Here is a 17,134-nt window from a genome sequence, read left to right as displayed (position 1 = left end):
GTGACAGTCTCAGGCTATCACATTCCCTGCTGGGAAGGCAAACTTAAAAGTTACCTGCAGGACTCACTGATTCCTAAACAATGCTATCTTTAGTTGTTTGTTGTTTTTTTTTTTTTTAATCCAGCAAGTCCTTTGTTTCTGTTAACAATAATAGAACAGAACAAGTCAAGGAATGTCTACAAGATAAATACTATGATTGATATCAAAGGCCTGAGCAGAGCTGGGTTCTAAATTTCTCCCTCAATGTCTAAATGTCCACCACAGTTGAAACTCTGGGAAGAGGACCATAAAACCTAAAAAGCGAGGTGTAGAGCTGTCCCTTGGTAATCATGTGGATTTGTTCCAGGACTTCCTGTGAATACCAAAATGTGAGGATGTGCAAGTCCCTTACATAAAATGGTGTACTATTTGCATATAACCTATGTTCATTCTCTTATATACTTTAAATCATCTCTAGATTACTCATACCTAGTACAATGTAAATGTTATATAAATAGATGTTATACTATATTTGTTATTTATACTATTTTTTAATTGCTGTATTATTTTATATTATTTCTTCTGGAATATTTGCAATTCATGCTTGGTTGAAACTACACACGTGGAACCCACAGATGTGCAGGGTCAGCTGTATATATTTTAATAGAATCAGTGATCCATTAATTCAATCTAATTCAACAATGGTACATGAAATGAATAAGGGACCATTCCAAGGATTGTAATAAAGTACAAGGCATTATCCTCGTCATTAAGACGTTTATCATTCAGGCATTTTTTCCAATAGCTATGGGATTTCCTCCATTTTCCCTGGAACAAAGAAAGTAGAATTGGTGGCAGCAGGCAACTGACGTTCAACTTAATATTAAGCACCTAATTTTCTCAAGTAGGTTTTCACCAACTCCCGAGCCCCAACTCTGGCTACTGAACAGGATTCCAAAAGGATCAACAAGACTCATTTAGCCCAGCACCAGGCACTGCTGCTATGCCTGAGAGATGGAATAGTGTAATAAGACTACATTCTCTCCTCAAGAAGCTCCAAGTTACTCTAACACTTCCAATCTCTTAGAAAATATCCTAAGCAAAGTGAAACTGGGAAGAAAGTATTACTGACCTTTAATTTCTCCTGCCCGGGCTTTTTTGTAGAGTCCTTTGACATCCCTCTGTTCACAAACATGCAGAGGAGCATCAACAAATACTTCAAAAAACGGTAAACTTGCACCCTCATGAATCTGCCTTGCATTGTTGCGATCCTTAAAAAAATAAAAAATAAAAATAAATTAAAAATGATCACACAAATCAAAAAGGTACTATGTTAATACTACAAATGAGTAAAAAGTGCTTCTCATCTAATTTAGTGGGAAATAGACAAAATTTATGTTTTTAAATATAAACTGAAAAAAACTCCAAGAAATTATTAGGTTAATTCCTATTACTCGTGACAATTTTAAAAGGCATACTGTTCTACTAACCCAGAATACTGGGGAGTTACAGAAGGAAAACAATGAATGCACCACAAACTCTTTCACCCAAATTCTATATGGATCCTGAGCCAAAGCCCAGCTTGAATGCAGGTGTCATCAGGCTTCTCTCTAATGTCACATTCAAACCCAGCCTAAGCTGGCATGAAAACAACTGCACAAGAAAGATTCATTCAGAATCCTGAGGCTAGTTTCTTTGCCAATAGAAGCCCCCTGCAGCCACTTCTCCTCTCTAACACTCCTAAAACTTAACTTTTCTGCTCCTAACTCCCAAATCTCTAGTAACCACCCTTGTAGTTCCCTCTAAACCCTCCCCACTCTGTCCTTTGGAACAATGTTTCCTTCCTAAGTCAATCTTTTCGTCTTTCTGGTCTTCAAAACCTAATTCTCCCTTTGTTCCACATTTATACTCCATTAACCAAAGAGTAGTTGCCAATATTTTCAAAGTTGGTGCCTGCAATTTCTACCATCCTTTTTCCACACAGCTCATTTTAGCATTTGCCACCTTCCTTGGTCCCTCTGACAATCCTTACCTACTTCCACTCTGACCAGATGGCCATACTTCATGTTTCAAAAAAAATAAATAAATAAATCCCCAAGCATAAGTTCTCAATCTCTTCTCTTTCAAGCAAAATCTCGTCTCTGCCATACAAAATCTCTTCTCTGTCATACAAATTTATCTACATACTAATGATCCTTTTCTCCCTGCCACTTCTACCTTCACATATTGGGAATTCCCTTCCCTTTCATGGCCTCCTACAGGACCTCGTTCAACCCAATCTCTCTACTCCACTTGAAATCTTCAGCATTCCCCCTTTGCTGGGTTCCCTGCTCCCCAGTAACAAACAAGTACAAGTACCTTCATCCATTTAAAACAAATGAATGACTAAGGGAAGTGGTGCAGCATGCTTATAGTCCCAGCCACTTGGGGAGGCTGAGGCAGGAGGATCACTTGAACCCAGGGGTTCCAGGCTGTAACACACTACGACTGTACCTGTGAATAGTCACTACACTCCAGTCTCAGTGACAGAGTGAGATCTTGTCTCCAAAAAAATTTTTTAGCATAACGAACTAACAAATCATATAAAAACTTTTCCTTAACAACAGGTACTTTTCAGTATTTAAAATACCAGGCCTCTTTGCTGCTTTCCCACTGTTATGCCTATGGATGCCTATAATGTTATTCCCTGATCTTTCCCAGGCAGACTCCACCTGGGCTCCTCCTACTTCACCCATCCCTTAACACCGGAGTTGCCCACACTCCCGCCACAGCCCACTGCTCACCTTACATAGTTCTTGCGCATTTCTCTCAAGTGCCTTCACAGTATAAACTACAACACATATATCAACACTGAAGCTTGAACCCTGAACTCTGTCCTGAAATTAAACACACATGTCCAATTCTTCCTATGTCCACCTGCATATACCACAGGTGCCAAAAACTAAGCATGTCCAAAACTAAATCCAGTCCCTTTTCTCTCAAGTTTGCATTGTCTCGTATACTTCCCAAATCAAGGAAGACCACACTCCACACCCACAATACTATACTGGTTCCTTCCCTTTCCCATACATTAATTCAGTCACAAAGTCCTACAGATGTTACTTCTAAATATTACACCAATCCAGTTTGCAATCTTTCCCTATTCCCTAGTTCAACCTCAAATCTCTTGTCTGAACAACCTCAACGTATTACTGGTCTTCTGGCTTCTAACTTGGATATGCTCAAAGCCACAGTCTACACTGTGGCAAAGGATGCAAATTTGACCATCTTACTCAACTCTTCAGAGACTCCCTGCCACCACTGGGGTAAAATCCAAGTTTCTTAAAGTGAGGCATCAGCCCTATACCTGGCACCACCATTCTCAGTCTTGCACTTGATGCTCTATTAATAATACTTGCTTGGTCAGGCTGTTTCTACCTTAGGCCTCCCCACGCCACAATCCCACCCCTACCAGCAAATACTCAACCCCTCTCTTCTGGATAAACCAATGTGCTTCCTCACAGCACATCTCCATGGTGACCTCCTCCAGGAAGCCTTCCCTGCATGCTCAGGCTGATGAGGCCCCTTGCTTTCTCGGGGTTCTCAGAATACTCACTATATATGATCATAGATCTTATTCCAGTATATTAAAATCATCTCATTAGCTTTACAATGTCAGTGTCTGGAACAGCAATTAAGCTATGATCTTACTATTCTAACTATTCTTTTAAAGGAAAGTGTCACCGAGTTTCTATCCATGGCTCTCATCTTATTATATACTCTTCTGTATCTAATCATCCTCATCTAGGTTTCAACTAATAAAGTTAATGATTCCTAAATCTAGATCTCAATCCTACACAACTTTCCTAAACTCTAAAACCAATTTCCTAGATGGCCCAGTAGTAATCTCCACTTAGACACTCCACTAGCACTTCAAACATAATCCACCAAAAATGAAATACGCATGTCCTCCCCTCCTATCCTGTACTTCATAACTCAATCATACCAGAAAGCACCATACTTCATTCTGCGTCTCCCCCCGCACCACCACCCCCCCCCCCCCCCCCACAATCAGCAATCAAGCAGGAACCAGGTTTTGCTGATGCTACTTAAGCCTCAAGAGCCCTTAAATATGCTCCCATAGTTACCAGTCCCATTGCTGCTGCTCGAGTTCACACCCTCTTCCCTGAAGGAGCTGGTGCTACCATAAGCCTCCTGGTTAGTCTCTTACCTCCAGACCATTCTCATTCCAGGCTTCAAGGATGACCTCACTCAAATGCAAACCCAGTGACACCAACCTCTGTTATAATCTCAAACTATTAACTCCTTTTGGGGCAAAATTCTTTCTGAACAGTCCAGAAGTCACCACCTAGCCTCTGCAAATCGATCAGCTCCATCTCCCCTCACAATCATCTTTCATAGCAGTCACAGCAACTTACCTACAGTTTCCCAAAAAAACAAACTGTTCACATTCCATTGAGCATACTGTACTGTCTCCTCTGTCTGAAATAGTTTTCTCCCTCTGGTCTAACTAGTATACTCTGATTCATCCTTCATGACTCATTTCTAGCAGCAGCTCCTCTGTGAATCTTCCATAACACCTTTTATATATATCTACTTCATCACTTGCCTCAAGATACTGTAACTCTTCACATCTCTGCATTCCCACCAGACTACCAACTCCTTAAGAATAGGAACTATCAGGTTTATTTTTAGAACCAATATGCCCAGTTCAGTGGTTGACGTGGAAATACCCAATAAACATCTCTTGAATGAACAAATATAATCGTGACTGTACAGAAAAATACACATGTCCTATATATTACATGTTTCAATCCAAATATTTTCATGGATTTTCAGATGCCCTAAACATAGTCCAAACCTCATTATTAGTGCCTTTACAGATGAGGTCAACAAAGATTTTGCTCCATACTATGCAATCAAGGAGGCCACAAAGCAGATCAGCACACACTCTTAGAGACCCAGGTGTCTGCTGACAGCTCTCCATAACGGGTATTATAGACCTCCCCCTTTCCGAGAGCTGCAAGATTCCCACCAGAAGGTATAAGAATGCCAATATCATATTTTTATGAAAACTGTGTATATCCAAGGATTCAGGAACTCTAAATAACTCATACTATGCTTCTATTAATTAAACACTTTAAACTGACATATTGGCAATGATCCAAGCGTTTCAAGAAATGGTTTTTACAGAATGTTTTAGGACCCCTGCCATGGTTCAATTAAGTGAACCTGCGTAAATAATACTCAATCTAACACTTACCCATAATTCTTACAGGTCAAATCTTGTTTTTTTTAAAAAAAAAGTCCAAGTAACCATCAAAATGTATGATACAGTACTAGAATTGTGCTAATATAATTTATTACATTTATTGAATAGTTATTACATGCCAGGCACTGTGCTAAGGCTTTAAATACATGACTTACCTAATCTTCAGAGCAACCCTATGTTGCAGGCATTACTTGAACTGAGGGAGGTTAAGCGTGCTGGCCAAGGCCACAGCAGCAATAACTGGCAGAGCTGAGATTTCAGCCCCTTTGTTTCTTTGGAGTTTCAACTCCAAAGACTCTGCCTCTCACCTCTATACTAACTCACTTATTCACTGATATCAGGGCTTCCCAAGGGAGTATGCTATTGTCCAACAAACGCTAATCATATAGTATGGTCCAAGAGCCAGGCTTGGCATCAAGATTACAAAGCAAGTAAGACGTGGTCCCAGCTGTCAAGGAGACAGTGGAGTTTTGAGGCAGCATAGCATCTAAGCTCAGGAGATGCACTATCTGGGTGCAAACGCTTGCTCTTCTACAAGTATAGTGTGTGATCTTGGGCAATGCACACCTTGTTTCCTTGTCTCCCCACTAGGAGACAAGAATTACTTTAGTTAATTCACAGAAAAGCACTCTAGCAATTACCAGAACACAGTAAAGTGTTCAATAAATGTTAATATTATTATCACTACAGCTACTATCAGTATCACCAGTGAACTGAGTTTTTAAAAATAACATATGCATACCTACAACCATCTGATCTTTGACAAACCTGACAAAAACAAGTAGTGGGAAAGGATTCCCTATTTAATAAATGGTGCTAGGAGAACTGGCTTGCCATATGCAGAATATTGAAACTGGACCCTTTCCTTACACCATATGCAAAAATTAACTCAAGATGGATTAAAGGCTTAAATATGAAACCCAAAACTATAAAAACCCTAGACGAAAATCTAGGCAATACTACTCAGGACACAGGCGCAGGCAAAATATTTCATGACAAAAACATAAAAAGTAATTGCAATAAAAGCAAAATTTGACAAATGGGATCTAATTAAACTAAAGAGCTTCTGCACAGAAAGAGAAACTATCATCACAGTGAACAGACAACCTACAGAATGGGATCAACAAGGAACTTAAGCAAATTTACAAGGAAAAAAAAAACATTAAAAAGTGGGCAAAGGATATATGAACAGACACTTCTCTTAAGAAGACATACATGCAGCCAACCAATATGAAAAAAAGCTCAACATCACTGATCATTAGACAAATGCAAATCAAAACCACAATGAGATACCATCTCACACTAGTTGGAATGGCTGTTATTAGAAAGTCAAGAAACAACAGATCTTGGTGAGCTAGTGGAGAAAAAGGAATGCTTTTACATTGTAGATGGGAGTGTAAACTAGTTCAACCATTGTGGAAGACAGTGTGGTGAATCCTCAAAGACCTAGAGGCAGAAATACCATTTGACCCAGCAATCCCATTACTGGGTATATACCCAAGGGAATATAAATCACTCTATTGCAAAGATACATGCATGAGTATGTTCACTGCAGCACTATTCACAATAGCAAAGACATGGAATCAACCTAAATGCCCATCAATGATAGACTGGATAAAGAAAATGTGGTACATATACATCATGGAATACTATGTAGCTAAAAAAGGAATGATATCATGTCCTTTCCAGGGACTTGGTGGAGGTGGAAGCCATTATCCTCAGCAAACTAACACAGAAACAGAAAATCAAACACTATATGTTCTCACTAATAAGTGGGAGCTGAATAATGAGAACACATGGACACATCGGGGGAACAACACACACTGGTGACTATTGTGGGTAGGGATGGAGAACATCAGGAAGAATAGCTAATGGATGCTGGGCTTAATACTTAGGTGACGGGATGATCTGCATAGCAAACCACCATAGCACACGTTTACTGATTTAACAAACCTGCACATATAGTCCTGAACTCAAAATAAAAGTTGAAGAAAATAAAATAAAGTGTTAAGGTACCTAACCTAAGTCTCAATGTATGGCTAGAAGTCAGCTGACAATGTGAGGGAGAAGAGTGCTTTCCAGGCAGGGAGGAAACAAAAATCCTGATATAAGAAATGACATAATTTTTTCAGAGAAATACACAAACATGGTTTGTAGTTGCTGCAATCTCTAAAATAAGAGGAACTATGATGCAAGCTAAGAACAACGAATTCTGAGCAAAGAAGCCATGGTAGGGCACATGTTAAGAAACTTAGATTTTCTTCGGAGTATGACATCTGTGAAGCATTCACTATAGGTTTATTAAGTTGAAAAGTCGAGCTTGAAATAATTTGGTCATTGGCTTGAATTCAACCACTGTGTCAGGGCTTTTTTAAAAGCAGGTTTTATCAAAACCGGATTTACTTAGAATGTCACAGCATAGAAATGTTTTAGGTTATTTTAATCCTATGTTTGAGGAACAAAGAGATGGTAGCTGGGGAGAAGCAGTTAGCCTCAAAGCACACACCAATGTTTAAAGTATGTGCTTTGCCTGATATCATATTTTTAGTAAATGTAATCAGAAAGGCAATGGCACAAAAACCACATACCTGAGTATAAGGTGATATGAAACTTGTGATGCACACTAAGCCAGCATCTGCAAACAGTTTAGCAACTTCTGCAATGCGTCGAACATTCTCTTCTCTGTCTTCAGGACTAAAGCCAAGATTTTTATTGAGACCTTGACGAATATTGTCACCATCCAGAGTGTAGCATGGAATACCATGGCAAACCAGGTACTCCTCCAAAGCCATGCTCACAGTAGTCTTTCCTGCTCCAGACAAGCCTAAAATTAAACAGTCCAAACAGATTCCATGTGTAAAGTTAGAAGCGTAACTATGTAGTAAAACTTTTTTTTTTTTCCAGAAACAGGGTCTCGCTCTGCCACCCAGGCTGGAGTGCAGAGGCTGCATAGCTCACTGCCGCCTCAAACTCCTGCACTCAAGAGATCATGCCTCAGCCTTCTGAATAGCTGGGACAACAGGCACATGCCACCACATCCAACTTATTTTATTATTCGTAGAGACAGAATTCTCAATATGTTGCTCCAGCTGGTCTCAAACTCCTGGTCTCAAGAGATATAAAAAATTTTAATCACAGGACTAAATACATTCATTATGCACAGCAATCTCTCAGTAATGTTCTTATCTAATATTTCTATTTAAGATTTACCTCTTACCTAGGAAAACACCTACAGTTTAAACATAATAAGAGTTTGTTTTAATGAAATATCTATGAGCAAAGGTATCAGAAATCACTGATAAACTTCAGAAAGGCTTAACTAACTTTATTAGCAGACATGGTTGGGAATTCACTTTGTCCTCTCGTTACCACTTTTCTAAAGCAGCATGCCAAATTTTAAAACAAAGTCATATGCCCAAATTATTTCTGGTGAGGGAAGAAAAAGAAAGGACAAAAGTAAGAAATGTTACAAAGGTACCTCCATTTTCCTAGATCATCAGCACTCACAAACCACCTTGATACAACTATCTGAGAGTCCAATTTATAATATAATTAATCTTAATAGAACACCCTCATTTCAACTCACCTTCCTATACTAACAGTGTTTACTCAGTAAACAAGGGGGAGAAGGAAAGAGTACATTTATGCACAATTATTTGCCAACTTGGCGAGTGTTGTAACCAAGATACTTCTAAAGCAAGATATAAAATACTGAAGTCTAATGTACCAATGCTCTTAAAAGAATTCATGGTAGTACAGAAGGCTAACTGGAATAAAAAAAAAAAAAATAGAGGGCTCTTTTTTGGTTCCATATGAAATTTAAAGTACTTTATTTCTAATTCTGTAAGAATATCAAATGATAGTCTGATGGGAATAGCATTGAGTCCATAGATTACTTTGGGCAGTATGGCCATTTTCACGATACTGATTCTTCCTATCCATGAGGTTGGAATGTTTTTCCATTTGTTTGTGTCCTCTATTATTTCCCTCAGCAGTGGTCTGTAGTTCTCCTTGTCCTTCACATCCCTTGCAAGTTGTATTCGTAGGTATTTTATTCTCTTTGTAGCAATTGTGAATGGGAGTTTATTCATGATTTGGCTCTCTGCTTGTCTATTGTTGGTGTATAAGAATGCTTGTGATTTTTGCACATTGATTTTGTATCCTGAGACTTCACTGAAATTATTTATCAGCTTAAGGAGTTTTGGGACTGAGACTATGGGGCTTTCTAAATATAGAATCATGTCATCTGCAAACAGAGACAATTTGACTTCCTCTCTTCCTATCTGAATACACTTTATTCATTTTTCTTGCCTGATTGCCCCGGCCAGAAATTCCAATACTATGTTGACTAGAAGTGATGAGAAAGGGCATCTTTGTCTTTTGCTGGTTTTCAAAGGGAATGCTTCTGGCTTTTGTCCATTCAGTAAGATATTGGCTATACGTTTGTCAAAAATAGCTCTTATCATTTTGAGATATATTCCATCAATACCTAGTTTATTGAGAGTTTTTAACATAGATGTTGAATTTTATCAAAGGCCCTTCCTGTGTCTATTGAGATATTCATGTGGTTTCTGTCATTGGTTCTGTTTATGTGATGGAATAACATTTACTGATTTGCGTATGTGGAGAAAATTTTTGCAATCTACCATCTGACAAAGGTCTAACATCCAGAATCTATAAGGAACTTAATACACAAGAAACAACTCCATCAAAAAGTGGGCAAAGGATATGAACAGACACTTCTCAAAAGAAGACATTTATGTGGCCAACAAACATATGAAAAAAAGCTCAGCATCACTGATCAATAGAGAAATGCAAATCAAAACCACAATGAGATATCATCTCATGCCAGTCAGAATGGCTATTACTAAAATGTCAAGAAACAACAGATGCTGGAGAGGCTGTGGAGAAACAGGAACGCTTTTACACTGTTGGTAGGAAATGTAAATTAGTTCCACCATTGTGGAAGACAGTGTGATGATTCCTCAAGGACCTAGTACCAGAAATACCATTTGACCCAGGAATCCCATCACTGGGTATATACCCAAAGGAATATAAATCATTCTACTATAAAGACACATGCACATGTATGTTTATTGCAGCACTATTTACAACAGCAAAAACATGGACCCAACCCAAATGCCCATCAATGATAGACTGGATAAAGAAAATGTCGTACATATACACCATGGAATACTATGCCAGCCATAAAAAGGAATGAGATCATGTCCTTTGCAGGGACACGGATGGAGCTGGAAGCCATCATCCTCAGCAAACTAGCACAGGAACAGAAAACCAAACATCGCATGTTCTCCCTCATAAGCGGGAGCTGAACATATGGACACAGGGAGGGGAACAACATACACTGGGGCTTGTCATCGGGAGGGCGGGGGGGTGGGAAGGGGAGGGGAGGGAAAGCATCAGGATACACAGCTATGCATGTGGGGCTTAAAACCCAGATGACAGGTTAAAAAGTGCAGCGAACCACCATGCCAACGCATGTAACAAACCTGCACGTTCTACACATGCATCCCAGACCTTAAAGTAAAATTAAAAAAAAAAAAAGAAGAGGAGGATATTTTGAGAGCATCAATATAGTGTCAGTTGCTTTATACATTAAAAACCGATATTAATGACTGTAGCCAGCTGCATTTTCCAAAGATGGCTGCAACTGAATATCCCATCCTACAAGTGTCTACAATGTGACTTTACTACTGTCACATCAAGAGGTACTAATTCCCTGCCCTGAAATGTGGGCTGGCTTTAGGGCTTACCTGTAGCCAAAAGAATGTAGTGAAATAGTGACACGATGTGTGACTACTAAGGCTAGGTCAGAAAATGCTATGCAGCTTTTCTTTGGTCACTTAATTTGGGAGATGCCAGTGACTCAATCCCTCGAGACCACTATGCTAACGTGATCCCAAGCAGGTATACCAGCCAGTCTCAGCCCACTAACCTCCCAGCTGACAACCAGCAGCATCTGAGTAAGTCATCTTGGATATCCAGCCCAGCTGAAACTTCAGATGGCTGTGGCCCAGGCCAGCATGACAACAACCAAGCAAGACCTAAGCAAAGCTGCCTATCTGAGCCCTCTTACATCTCTTACCTTCAAAATGGTAAGCAAAGTTAAATGCCGATTGTTTTACAACACTAGGTTTTAGGCAAATTGTTACACAGTAACAGTAAGTGGAACAAAGGGACGGTGGCTGGGTGAAAGAGGCTGTTCTAGATTTCTTCTGAATTGTTTTTAACCACCAATTGAGCACCAAGTATCAGGGAAAAAAAATCTGAAACTCTAAACTTTTATACAACAAAAACAACCTAAATTATAATAAACGTGTCTGTTCATACATACATGTTTATTTATATGTTTTAAGTGCATATTTAATTTGAAACAAAGAATAAGCACTGTTGAAATTGAATTACTGACATAAACAGTTTCAGTTAATAATTACAGTCAACAGAGCAGTCAGAGGAAATTGGTAATACAAGATAAGCAATCCAAATCTAAGATACGGATAACTGGTATACCTGAAGAATAGAAACCAGTTCTACTGGGTTGAATAGTGTTCCCCAAATATTCATGTCCACCCAGAACCTCAGAAGGTGACCTTATCTGAAAATAGAGTCTTTACAAACACAATCAAAGTTAAATTAAGAGAAGGTCATACTGGATTAGGGTGGACCCTAAATCCAACAGCTGGTGTTATTACAAGGCTATAAGACAAAAGTAGAGATTGGAGTGATCCGTCCACACACCAAGGACTGCCAGCCACCAGCAGAAGCTAAGAGGGGAACAGAACAGATTCTCCCTTAGCACTTACCAGAGGAATCAACCTCACCACAAACTTAATTTCAAACTTCTAGCCTCTAGAACTGTGGGAGAATAAATTTCTCCCTCCCATTTTGTGGTTAATTTGTTATGAGAGCCCTGGGAAGTTAACATACCAACCAATGTAGAAACACAAAACAACAAAATTTCCCTAAAATAAAATCTGATAAAAAGTGAACCATGTCTAGCAAAACAGTATACAAAAATCACTCAATACCTTGGGCAGATCCAGGTTAAGCACCTGAATTGCAAGAAAAAAACAAATCTTGACTTCCATGTCCAACATCATTATCAAAAAACATATACATATGAAGGCTACAGAAGATTTGACACCACAACTGACAAGTTTAATCTATTATACAGAATACTGCATACAACAGGGGAATACACATTCTTTTCAAATACACGTTTATGAAAACTACAAGTTTTCCAGGTCCACATGGAAGGAGCTTGAAAGTCACCATTACATCCGAACAAGTAAAAACCTGAACAGAATAACTCTTCTTGGATCCGTCAATGAGGGTAGGACAAGGGGCAAACCACTGCCCCCATGAATGGGGAGACAGGCAAATGCAGGGAGTGACGATTGACTGGAGGAGAAACTCACTGTGGGGAAAAGTGCTGTGGGAACCAGGGTCACACAGAAAAACCTAAACTATAATTGATGAATGAATTAAGGCTCAGTGTGGACAAGTCTGAGAGTTAAAAATTTCAAAGGAACCTAGTTACAGGGAGGTCCCCACAACACTGAGAGTTTCACCTCCAGGAGCTCAATCAGGTTCTCACAGTAAGTACTGAAGAAAAATCCCCAAGTGTGTCCATTCTGAAATATACCAGAGCACCAGATTTTTTTTAACAAGGACTGAACTCAGGAGAAACTATTTAACCAAAGCCTAAACTGCTGAGGTTTTACCGGAACCTAACTGACCTGGGGGAAGGGAAATACCAACTCCAGCCAACTGTAGCCATCCTGTCCCAATTGAGGAAGGCATAGGGTCAGGGCAAGGTGATGACTGAAAACTTATTACATAGTAGACCATAGAGTAAGTACCAAAAAATCAGATAAGCTTTATTTATAAGTATCATTAGTGATGAAATAAATGGAAAATACTATGTTTAAGAAAAAGAGTACCCAATATTCTAAAGATCAATTTTCCCCAAAAATTTACCTTAGATACAATGCAATCCCAAACTAAATAACAACAGAGTTCTGGGGAATTGGTTAAATCTATTACAAGATTCACACAACACTAACAGCCAGAAAAAAAAAAAAAAAAAGGAAGTCACAATGGAAAAAAAAAGGCAACACTGCTGATGAAGAACAAGGTAAGAGGACTTACTCCACTGTATTTCAAGACTTATAAAAATATAGTAACTAAGAAATGTGGCATTAACAGAGGAACAGACAAATATATCAGTGGGACAGAGCAGAGGGCCCACACGTAAGTGGAGACCTGATAACAGAGCAGACACTGCAGATCAGATAAAAAAGATACCCTCATCAATCTATGTTCTTGGGACAAGTGATCAGTCACATGGAAAAAAATGAAAATGAATCTGTACCTCACACTATACACAAAAATCAACTGCAGATAAGGACCTAATTGAGAAAGACAAAAGCCTCTATTTCCCTGTATTTTTACAGGGAAATAAATAATTCCTTAATCATCCAGATGAAAAAAGGAAAGCTCCTAAAAAGAAAAAGCTTATTAGACTCACACTTCTTCAAAAACATTTAATGCCAGAAGACAACAGAGTACTGTTTTTAAAATTCCAAGACCAAGAAAGTATGGACCAAATATATATTTTACCCAGCCAAGTTGGCATAAAAGATAGTCAGACTTTCTCAAACATAAAACCTCCAGGAGTTCAGAACCTAATGGAAGGCCACCTTGCAAAAATTATTTAACAAGGAAATACAGACAATTAAGACCATTCAAATAAAGAGCTTGTGAGTGAACATGTCATAGTAAAAGAACCGATGGTGAGCTACCAACTACTGACCCATTAAGTACTATAAACCTTGGCAATAAAAATGTAACAATTTAACAACTGTCTGGAATGAAGAATGAAGAAATGGGAAGAATGTGAGAGTGTATCTGCTTTCATACAAAAACAAACAGACCTGTCTAAAAATGAAACATGATTTAAAAAACAGTAACTTTTTTGCCAATCAGCACAAATTTTTAAGAACTGGTAACAACCACTGTTGACAAAGACACTGGGAAATAAACACCCTCCCATACTGCTGGTAGGAGAGTAAATTGGGATAAAATTTTAGTGGGCAATGTGGCAAAATGTATCAAAATTTTAAATATAATTCATAGAAGTGAAAGCATCCATCATTTTTAAAGCTACTTCAAAATCTGTATCAATTCAGTCACTCACCAGCCTGCTATGACTAGACCAAAGGACAGACTCTATGGAAACCAACACAATAGAAACAATCAAAGGCCAAACAAAAGCTGAATAATAGAAATTCACTTTGTGAAAATTCTTACCACTCATTTTTTCTGGTTATACCATGCTATGGTTTGAATGTGTCTCTCAGAGTTCACATGTTGGAAACTTAATCCTCAATGCAACAGTGTTGAATGATGCGGTCTAATGGAGGTGTTTAAGTCATGAGGGCTCCACCCTCATTAATGGAATAATCCATCTATAAAAGGGATTGAGGCTGTGAATTCAATCTTTTGCTCTTTCTCACCATGTGACTCCTTCTGCCATATTACAGACATAGCAAGAAGGCCCTCGCCAGATGCTAGTCCCTCAATCTTGGACTTCTCAGCCTCCAGAACTATCAGAAATAAATTTCTATTCATATAAATTACCCAGTCTCTGGTATTCTGTTATAACAGCATAAAATAAACTAAGACGTATACGGTTTTCACTGTTAGCTTCTTAGAGCAGAATCTGGATCTTATTTGCACTCAGAAGTGTGTAGAATGTAATGTAGTATCTATGAAAAAGTAGTTTTAAGGTGCATTGTGGTTTTTACCTTTATTTAACAGCAATCCTATAAAAGAACAAAAAAAATTACAAGAAATGTTATTAAGCAACTATGTCAGTTATACGTCATGATGCTCCAAATACAAGAACAGAGCTCAAAATTTAAATATGCCTATGCCTAGTCCAAGGTTACCTATACGCACTATTTTTAATATAAATTGCTTCATCTCTCTTGACCATACCTGTTAGCCAAACTGTGCAACCACGAAAGCCACCTCTGGTCCCCACCACCTGACCTCTCTTGTTCCTGCTGACATGATGGGCTTGGTAGGTGACGTTGGTTGCTCTCTGCATTCCCTAGAAAAAAAAGAAAAAAAAAATTCTAGTTTACATGAGTCCTTTAAAAGGCAAACACATATTCCTTGCAAACACACAAAACTCCATGCAACATGCCAAAAGCAAAGAAAAATATAAAACAGTTTTTTTTTTCCTTAGAGTACTGGCATGGTGTTTACTGCTTTACACATGCCAACTGATTTAATCCTCACAGCAACCCAATTAATACTCTCCTACTAGCAACCCAATGACATAAGTACTCTTCTTTTCACACATACTAATTCAGGTTTACACAGTATGAAGAGCAAAACAAAGACCACTATTATCAATTAAATCCCACTGGGGAACAACGAAACAATACTCCCAAAGAAGTGTGCAGAAAAATAAAATAGGGTAAAAAAGCAAACAGAGATGCCTATGGGTATCATGAGATAGCTACTTCTGACATGAATAAAGTAGAATGCACTGGTTGTAACTTCATGTTCTCCCAAAGCTGCTTAAAAAAAAAAAAAAAGCATAAAATTACATAGGCCTCAAAGTATCTGAACAGGCTTTCCTCCAAAGAAGATATACAAATGGTCAATAAGCCACATTATTTAAATAATATTCAACATCATTAGCCACCAGGGAAATGCAAACCAAAACCACAATAAGATACCACTTCACACCCACTAGGATAACTGTAATAAAGACAGATAATAACAAGTACTGGTGAGGATATGGAAATATTGGAATCCTCATACATTAGTTGTTGGGAATATAAAACAGTACAGTCATTTTAGAAAATGACAGCCCCTCAAAATGCTCAATATAGAGTTATCATATGACCAAACAATCCCACGCCTACATTATACTCATAAGAAATGAAAACATATGACCACATAAAACTTGTATATACATGTCCATAGCAGCATTTTCAGAAATACATTGTTATTATCATTACCATGTTATACAATAGATCTTTCAAATTTATTCCTTGTATCTAAATAAAATTTTGTACCCTCTAATCAACATCTCCTCCAACCATCCTCCTCGACCCCCACTCCACCCCAAACCTCACAGTCCCTGATAAACACCATTCACTCTCTACTTCTACAGGTTCAACTTTTTCAGATTCCACATGTAAGTGAGATCATATGGTATTTCTCTTTCTGTGCCTGGCTTATTTCACTTAATATTTTGTCATCCATGTGGTGATAAAAAAAAGGATTTTTATCAAGACTGAATAGTATCCCACTGTGTAAATATACCACTTTTTTTATCCATTTACCAACTGATGAGCACTTAGGCTGATTTCATATCTTGACTATGGCAAATAGTGCTGCAATTTGCAATTAACATGAGAATGCAAATATCTACTCCACATACTGATTTCACATCCTTTCATTATATACCTAGTACTGGGATTGCTGGATCATATGGTAGTTCTACTTCTAATTTTTTTAGGAACCTCCATATTGATTTCCATAATGGCTATACTAATATTCCTGCAACAGCATACTAGGATTTTCTTTTCTCACATCCTCACCAACACTTTTGTCTTTTTTATAATAGCCATTCTAACAGGTGTGAGGTGGTAGTTCATTGTGGTTTTAATTGCACTTCCCTGATGATTAGAGAAGTTGAGCCGATGATTAGAGAAGGTGAGCCTTTTTTCATATACATGTTGGCTATTTGTCTATCTTCTTTTTAGGAATGTCTATTCAGATCCTTTGCCCATTTTTTAATTGCATTGTTTTCTTGCCATTGAGTTGTTTGGCTTCCTA

The 17,134-nt window shown here is 38.3% G+C and overlaps 1 protein-coding gene across 3 annotated transcripts in view; it reads right to left on the bottom strand.

The window, feature by feature from the left end:
• The window catches only part of PAPSS1 (3'-phosphoadenosine 5'-phosphosulfate synthase 1), a 102,711-nt gene that overhangs the window by 68,345 nt on the left and 17,232 nt on the right, over positions 1-17,134 (bottom strand). For all 3 annotated transcript variants that reach the window (XM_050790997.1, XM_050790998.1, XM_050790999.1), the window contains exons 2-4: positions 15,275-15,389; positions 7,840-8,075; positions 1,112-1,250 (exon numbers count right to left, since the gene is read on the bottom strand). In XM_050790997.1, coding sequence (XP_050646954.1) covers positions 1,112-1,250; positions 7,840-8,075; positions 15,275-15,389 — 490 coding nt within the window. The remainder of the gene's footprint in view (positions 1-1,111; positions 1,251-7,839; positions 8,076-15,274; positions 15,390-17,134) is intronic.

This window comes from Macaca thibetana, chromosome 5 (assembly GCF_024542745.1).
Source record: "Macaca thibetana thibetana isolate TM-01 chromosome 5, ASM2454274v1, whole genome shotgun sequence".
In the NCBI taxonomy this organism is placed as follows: domain Eukaryota; kingdom Metazoa; phylum Chordata; class Mammalia; order Primates; family Cercopithecidae; genus Macaca; species Macaca thibetana.
This window is presented reverse-complemented; position numbering and strand designations above follow the sequence as displayed.